This window comes from Ostrea edulis, chromosome 5 (assembly GCF_947568905.1).
Source record: "Ostrea edulis chromosome 5, xbOstEdul1.1, whole genome shotgun sequence".
Lineage (NCBI taxonomy): Eukaryota > Metazoa > Mollusca > Bivalvia > Ostreida > Ostreidae > Ostrea > Ostrea edulis.
In genome coordinates this window covers 4,164,177-4,172,621 of record NC_079168.1, presented here as the reverse complement: position 1 = coordinate 4,172,621, position 8,445 = coordinate 4,164,177, and the positions used below count along the sequence as shown (strand labels likewise).

At 36.1% G+C, this 8,445-nt stretch overlaps 1 protein-coding gene across 1 annotated transcript; it reads right to left on the bottom strand.

The window, feature by feature from the left end:
* Positions 1–399: 399 nt before the first annotated feature.
* LOC125652006 (uncharacterized) lies at positions 400–5,922 on the bottom strand. The gene is made up of 5 exons (XM_056167062.1): positions 5,817–5,922; positions 5,179–5,240; positions 4,572–4,694; positions 2,181–2,512; positions 400–1,851 (listed from the first exon to the last, which is right to left on the bottom strand). Exons 2-5 carry the CDS (start codon positions 5,224–5,226, stop codon positions 1,092–1,094), a joined length of 1,263 nt encoding a protein of 420 aa, XP_056023037.1. The 5' UTR covers positions 5,227–5,240; positions 5,817–5,922; the 3' UTR covers positions 400–1,091.
* Between the last annotated feature and the right edge of the window lie 2,523 nt (positions 5,923–8,445).

Genomic DNA, 8,445 nt, shown 5'->3' with positions numbered 1-8,445 from the left:
AAAGTTTAATAATCACGATAATTATCGTCATTGCCATTTGTCAAAACAAAGGAGTTAGATTTATTGTCAATCTGTCTCCTTTAGACTCTGTTAATTACAATGTGCTCACCTCTCTTGATTTACCGAACATTGAGGACTGGGGGTGATTATATCATTCTTGACGACAAGGCACTTTCTTTCTTGTCTGAACATTTTCATCTCAATACAGGTGCATCTTCACGAAATACTAGATCTGCCTCCAATGTGGATTTTATTGTTCTACACACAAGTCTTGTCCGTTTGTTATAATGGGATTAAAGACAAGAATATGTTTCCAGCACTCATTAAAAATCAAGACTAAATCTCCATTTATTGATCAGTAACCCTGTTTAAAAGTGTTAATAAATCAATCGATACCATGAAATTTCCTTTTACTGAATGAACAAGTGAAGATAGCGGACAGTGACCAATCAAGCAAATCGTATAAAGAATGCAAAAATTGAGAGAAAGCCAAACACGGACCCCTGGACACAACACAGGTGAAATCAGGTGTCTAGAGGGAGTAAGCATACCATGTTGACCTGTCACATCCACCATGAGCCCTATATCTTGATCAGGTAAACGGAATCAAAATTCGTATACAAGGATTGGGGCAATAAATGACATGAAACGCCTCAGACGGCATTTAATACTATTGTTTTATTTGTGATGTCGACATTAATACTATTGTTTTATTTGTGATGTCGACATTAATACTATTGTTTTATTTGTGATGTCGACATTAATACTATTGTTTTATTTGTGATGTCGACATTAATACTATTGTTTTATTTGTGATGTCCATGTAAAAGTGTCCTGTATGTCATGAATGTTTGTAACAATTGTATTGTATATTTGACATCGTATAATAAATAGACCTACATATACATGTACATATCTATTCTCAAACTTGTTTCACTCTTTCTGTCGTTCAAGTATAAATTGATTTTGATAGGAATTCAAAATCAAATTGATCAGTTTAAGTGTTTATCTGATAAATGACAGAAAACCCAGGTTGGCAAAATCATTTTTCATACATTACGAAATATAGTGTTGTAATAATATCTGAAGGTTTAATTTTGTCCGACGCTCCTAGATGTCTTATATCTCCCAAGAAGATTTTGGTCGTAGAATAATTTTGTGTGTGCGAGTTTTCTTTGTAAACCTTTCAGAATTAGTCTCTCAAAATGAGGCTCCGTTGCTCGGGTTGTGAACCCGTCTCTAACAGACCTACAGACGGTCACTAACTTCACCGGAAGTTTCGTTATATGTGTCAGAGTATCCATGAAGTTCATTATCCTCTCTTTGAGTTTTCCAGGATCCAAATGAAAGCTCTGTTTATTAAATCTGTAATTCTCACCCGTACATACGTGGAACTCTTTAATTGGTAATTTCTTAACATTCTGTTGTACATTATTCATACAGAACCCCGTCTTCTTGATTGCTTCTAATTGGGGAACTGTAAATGTCACAACAGAACGGAGAAAACGAGAGAGGAACAGATTTTTCTGAATCTCTGTCACTGCGCATGTGTATGGTAGCCATTCCATGGTACGTGTTTGAAAATATTTCTTTCCGTAGTTATAGAGTTTCGTTGAATTGTATTTAGAAAAAGGATGCCCATCGTTTTTGAAAATCATGACATTGTTTATAAACTGGGTGATGCGTTTATCGATGAGGGTTTCCCCCGATCCATTCTTTGGACAGAATAAACGAGATAAATTGGAGTCCAGGTCCTCTACATCGTATCGTGTTATGTTGGCTTGGACAAGAAATTTACTGGCATCCGTGAAATTTAAAAAATCGACATCTATATCCAGTATAACATCTGATCTGAAAGTGATAGAAATATTGCATCGTAATTTTGATAGTGATTGCAATATATGTAATAATAAATGCCAATCATATGCACACATTTGAAGTAATTTGTATCCAGCACCATATTTTGTATATATAGAAACATCTGTTTACCAGCAATTTGTGTTCTAGCAACTGGGGATGATGAAGTCAGGATGATTTCTATTGCTATTGTTTATTATCGATATATAACTTTCGATCTGGAGAATGTTATTTTACACATAATAGTAATGATTAATCCGAAATAAATAATAAATCCGTATATGCTGTATCGGAATGCTAGCATGCAGGGTGAAGCTTTTTACCTGTCATTAATCCCATTCGCTTTTCGTTTAAGATATTCAGCAGCTAAATCCTCTCTAATTTCCACATATTTTACAGTATATTTTATATCACATTCCACGAAGCTTATATGTACCACGCCACTTTCTCTTTCTGACTGGGAATTGTGAAAACACGTGTTTTCGCTACTTTCAGAATCAAATACACACATGCAGAACTCCCGTTCTTCTCTATTGTCTGGAGTCGTCAGCCCAGCCTGAATGACACTTAGAGAGTATTCTTCAAAATGGTTCCTATGATCCCACTGAGGCCAAATCCAAATAATCTCCTTTATCAGGCCTGACAGTACAGATGCCTAAAAGTAGATATTGTTCATGAATGTTTTGAAATATACGTGAAGTTGTTTATTCTCAGTATATCTGTTGTTGGATTGATTGGTTGTTTTGCATCCTTCAATCTTTTTTTTTTTTACTCATATTGAGAGGTCACCAGTTGTAAGTGAAGTACAAGGAATTTAGACCTATGCTTAGCGCTCAGGGCCGTAGTAGTGTGGGTTCTTTAGCGTGCTAACGCCTGCCGCGATACGGGACCTCCGTTTTTAAGGTCATATCCGAAAGACTCGTGATTCTCTCTTCTAAATGCCGAGAATTTGGCGAAGGAGCAATCACTCACTACGTATTTTAACATGTTAGGTTTGAGCGGGGCTCGAACTCACGACCTCCCGGCTATGTTGCGAACGCTCTACCACTGAGCTACCGCGATCGGTTCTGTTGGCGATCTAGAGAATGGCACGGGGGACTTGTCCTATTCTGACACTATTTTTATGTATGGTAATTGAACAGTAAATTAATTCTATCGTTTTCTTACACATAACCTATAGAAAATCATATTCAAGTAATTATTAATGAAATCCTGTACAACCTATAATCTCAATATCGTCAAAATATTTAGGTGCATATTTACCGTAAATCATGATACATTTTCGACGCGTTTTCCAATACATATTGGCATTTTCACTGTTTGTGCCATTGATATCTTTCGGTTGGTGTTTCACATTGCATATGTTCAATATTTTGCTGTGGCTGTAGTACATGCATCTTATCGAATTCAGAATTTTGTGCCAATAGATTTCATGAAAGATACATTGGAAATTTGGGAATTAAAAGGTAGGGAGAAATCTTTGTGTTTTAGTATTTATATAACTTAGACTGCTTGAAGCATTTGGTTGGTTGGTTTTTACATAAACCACTTTCCAGTTTGAAAAGTGTGAATTGTCCAAAACCAGGTTATATAATATAAACGGATCATGCATAAAATTAATTCATAAAAAGCGTAATCTGCACGAAGAATTTTAAAACCCAATCACATAGACTTTGGTATCGAGGCAGGCTAATGACAAATGAGTTGCTGTTACAGGGATTTCAACAGCTTCGTTTAAAGTAAGTTGTTCGTAAATTTTAGGGTCGTTCTAACGATCCAATTTACCAATATAACCTATCATTGGATTAAATGTTGTCTGACGTGTTTCATGCTAATTGTTAGGCAGTTTTTATCAACTTATTTTGACTACGGATTACTCTGTTTACCTTCTCGAGACAGAGGGCTCACGGCGGATGTAAGTGGTCGACAGGGGGTGCTTACTCCTCCTAGACACCTGATCCCACCGCTGGTATGTTTAGCGCTCCGTGTTTGCCCTACTTGTGGGTTTGTTTTCTATGCAGTTTTATGATTGATGACTGTTCGTTATCTTCACCTTTTCATGTAAACATTATAACTAAATTCAGTACTTTGAATATGGTTAAGGATGATTTCAGGGGAGGGAATACTTAAGCGTTTATGATGATGTTAATTCTTACATGTATGCTAAGTTATTGAAAAATAAAACACAGAAGCAATAAAAATGTGTTACATTCCAATTTAAAATCTCCAGCGTCATAAAGTCCTGTGGGGATCCGGGTTAGAATAGGTCCTCCATACCCCCTTGCTTGTCGTGAGAGGCGACTAAATGGGGAGGTCCTTCGAATGAAACAACAAAAACCGTGGTCCTGTGTCACAGCAGGTGTGGCACGTTAAAGATCTCTCCCTGCTCAATGGCCATAAGCGCCGAGCATAGGCCTAAATTTTGCAGTCCTTCACCAGCAGTGGTGACGTCTCCATATGAGTGAAATATTCTCGAGAGGGACGTTAAACAATATTCAATCAATCAATCAGCGTCATAAAAATATATCAAGAATTAAATACATGCATAAACTATATTCAATTCATTTCATTTATTGAGTCACCAAACATGTTGGCATACATCATGTTACAGAATATGAAATAAATACATTGTCATGCCAACCCAGGAATAAGATCTAGATTGAAACGGCGACATTAGAAACGTTAAGTTCTGTAATAATTCGGAGATTGCTTACCATTACATACTGTTGATTGGACTGGAGGAGATACACGATCGTACCCAGTGTGGGTATTCGATAGAGTGGATATTTGTCTACCAGGGAAGGCACAGCTAGACTAGAATGTTTGTCAAACCGTATCTACAAATATGAATCAAATTTGGTTCCCAATATTCGTTTTATCGTGTGTTGGACTTCAAAATAGTGCCTGCACATTCCCATGTCTTACCAACGTTACTCCGTAAATAGTGCCTTCACATTCCCATGTCTTACCAACGTTACTCCGTAAATAATGCCTGCACATTCCCATGTCTTACCAACGTTACTCCGTAAATAATGCCTGCACATTCCCATGTCTTACCAACGTTACTCCGTAAATAATGCCTGCACATTCCCATGTCTTACCAACGTTACTCCGTAAATAATGCCTGCACATTCCCATGTCTTACCAACGTTACTCCGTAAATAATGCCTGCACATTCCCATGTCTTACCAACGTTACTCCGTAAATAATGCCTGCACATTCCCATGTCTTACCAACGTTACTCCGTAAATAATGCCTGCACATTCCCATGTCTTACCAACGTTACTCCGTAAATAATGCCTGCACATTCCCATGTCTTACCAACGTTACTCCGTTTTCTGTTATCGTCCCGGCCCTGGCTGCCTCCATCCAATAATACAACACTTAAAACAGAAGGTATAAAGTTTTACAAGATATGAATAAAAGTAACAGACTCGTTAGTACCAGGGGACCTATCTCCAACCCTACCCTCCCTGTTTTTGGACAATGTTCATTTATCGCTATTTTATAGGTATATAGACTGACCTCTATTTTTGATAGCAGTACTGAACGGAAAGAATGTTTGATGCACAATGTAGGATTTCGAAATTTGGGTAAACGAACATACGTTAGGTTTTATAGTTTTTATTTAACTGATTTACTTTTTTATTATTGTCCTTTTTATGCTTAGCAAGAATGTTGTCCCTTTTCTGCTTGTCAACTGTGAAATTACCCCCACCCCCTTTCAACGACGTTACGTGCCTGAGTAAAAGTCAAAGAAGGCCAAAAGAAATAACGAAATCTTGATCCCGAATGTAATGCTACACATGTACTTTTTCAGACACCCCCGATATCGATGCGCCTTAACGTTTTACTGTTGTAATAATGTTGTATTAAATACTGGCACCCTATTACCGATCTTGCGTACTAAAACAGGGATGTAAAGAAATTAAGATTAAATTATTGTTGATTCCACAAACCTTTCTGGCGTTCGTCGACAATGGTGATGTTGGTTCTCCGCCGGCCTGCAGCGTGCGTGCTATGTCCAACCTTTGATTTGAGCTTCGTGTTTTCTCCATTTTGTGCAGATTTCTGAATTGAAGATAAGTGATTGTTTGGATTCGTTTGATTCCTCGCATTGGGATTTATATCATGAGTTGTTCTAGCGTTCACTATGGTTTTAAAATTCGATAAAATAATCCCAAAACACCCAATAAATATTATCATAAATCCAAGCATTATCACTGCAACATGTGAGTGTGACTGCATAGTGTTTCAATATTGCATATGAGGTAAAATATTATTAACGAGAAGTCACGTGATACAGTGTGTAGTAGTCGAACATGCAGTTACACCGATGAAAGGTGGCGTGAAAGGGGATAAAGTCACTCGTGCCTAAATTATCATTCTGTCAACCATGTCTAACTATACATGCATATAGGGTAATTACATTCGTTGAATGATAATTACTGAAAGGTAAACGCTGAGTTTGAAAATTATTCTAAAAATATAAAAACAACTGTCAAATCTTGAAATTTTATAGTTAGTAGTAATAGTAGTAAAATTGAATAAGTAGGTGCAATATTGCTTTCAGCGGCTTAAAGTAGACTTATGTGTCACGATGAATTTGGATGTAAATGCATAAATCGGAAAATATTTCCACATGTAAAAGAAATACACAGACGATTTCACTTATCAGCTGTGACCAGGAGTTCTAAGTCTTCATAATCACGTGGGGACGGATATATTCACTCATGCTTTAGTTAACCTGAAATTATTTGTGTGTATAAATGTGTTGATTGATTAAAAGATACTTTTTTCTATGTCGTGAACCTTGAACTCTGAATTCAAATAAGAAAAATATCTGTTTTGATAATATTTTATGCGTGTATATCAAAGTGATTGGAAATAGGTTGGCAAAATTACATATTCTTCTTCATGAATATAACAAAGACTTGTCAGGCGAAGAAATCATTGCAAAGTAAAAATTACATACATGCTGTGTTAGTAAAAAGTATTAGAGAAACTATTTGAATCTACAATATTTATTAAGTAAATGATGTGTATCTATATAATTGTGTTTAAATACATTCCAAGTGGAGAGGTGGACCTATCATTTCGAACTTTGTTATACTTTTTGTTTTACCTATTACAAAGCAATGGTACAGGTAATTATTCTTGTTCTCCTCAGGATGTGAAAGGTTTGTCTGTAATAATTCGTTGGAATGAATGGTAATGAAGTAGGACGTTTACCTTTGTTTGTTTTGTTTTGTTTTTAGCATATTTTATTGATGAAATCAAAAGGATTGGGAACAAGTTCTAACAACTTACAAGTTTCTCTCCTAAAATATTACAATATGCCATGCAAGGTAATAAATAACAGGTAAAATGTACTTTTGTAAGTACCTCTACCTGATCAGTAGAAAAGACCGATTGCACCTCGGAATTTTTCAATAGAGTAGTTACCCATTATCTAAGTTGTGGTATATGTAATTTGAAAATATGTAGCTGCAATCATAGAAAATGTTTCCTGTAGAGGGTTTAAGTATCAGGACATGTATTTCTGAAGACCTAGAATATACAAATATGGTTGCATGACAAACTGCACACAAGGTTGGATTATAAGTAAACAAAATGGTACGTTTACCTTTACTTTGGTAAGCCTCGTTTTACCTTTACTTTGGTATGCCTCGTTTTACCTTTACTTTGGTATGCCTCGTTTTACCTTTAATTTGGCCTCGTTTTCAGATAGTGTTGTGTAATATCTTTGTACTTCATTGACACCGATGACCTAGGTAATATTTCTAGATGTTCGATGTTGGTCACTCCAGTATAAAGATGACGTAACATTTATTTTGCTGTAAAGATAGCCGTGTTTATTGCGATGTTGCTTTATGAATGCTCTGTAAACTTCAATGTTAAAGGGGAAGGGAACCCCAAAAAATTACATGATAAATATGATTAATTATATGATAAAAATTTGTCATTCTATTCTGTTGGTATACGGCCTTGATAAGCATCAGTACTAATTTGAAAACATTTCAAAATTGAAATTTCTGCCATCTTTAGAGACTGTCATGATATGGAACTCTTGTTTTCAAGACCACAAAAATAAATAATTTTGACGTCACACCGTCTGTTCCGGTTTTAATGAGATTCTAAGATCATCGAAAATGTGCATGTGGTAGATTTTACGAATAAATAGGTTGATGTCTTACTGCTGTTAATTGCACTAATGCAAATGGGAGATGTGAAGAAGAAAAAATTGTCCCGAAATTCCTAACCCAACCAAATCTTCTGAAAAGAAAAGACTATAATGTAAACTGTGGATCCATCATTTCGGTAATGCCAAGATGAGGTTTGAGACATTTGTATGAAGAAACGTGTGCCGTCTGGTTGATATGCCACTCGACTGAACGTCTTCTTTTCTCAATTTCTTCTTGCGAAAGAACCGGCTCAAATATATACGGCTCCAAACTTAACTGTTCATGACTTGTCATGTTTACATTGCAGCTAATGAAATAAACCGGAACCGACGGTGTGACGTCATAAATTAAACTTCAATGACCACTCTCTTAGCGGCGGGTAATTTAAAATAAATGATAGATT

Excerpts from the sequence above, each read along its gene's own strand:
- LOC125652006 (XM_056167062.1), bottom strand. The coding sequence starts at position 5,226 with ATGGAGGCAGCCAGGGCCGGGACGATAACAGAAAACGGAGTAACGTTG. Across the intron at positions 4,695-5,178 it reads CAGAAAACGGAGTAACGTTG|ATACGGTTTGACAAACATTC; the intron begins GTAAGACATGGG and ends TCATATTTGTAG. Across the intron at positions 1,852-2,180 it reads GCGAATGGGATTAATGACAG|ATCAGATGTTATACTGGATA; the intron begins GTAAAAAGCTTC and ends TATCACTTTCAG.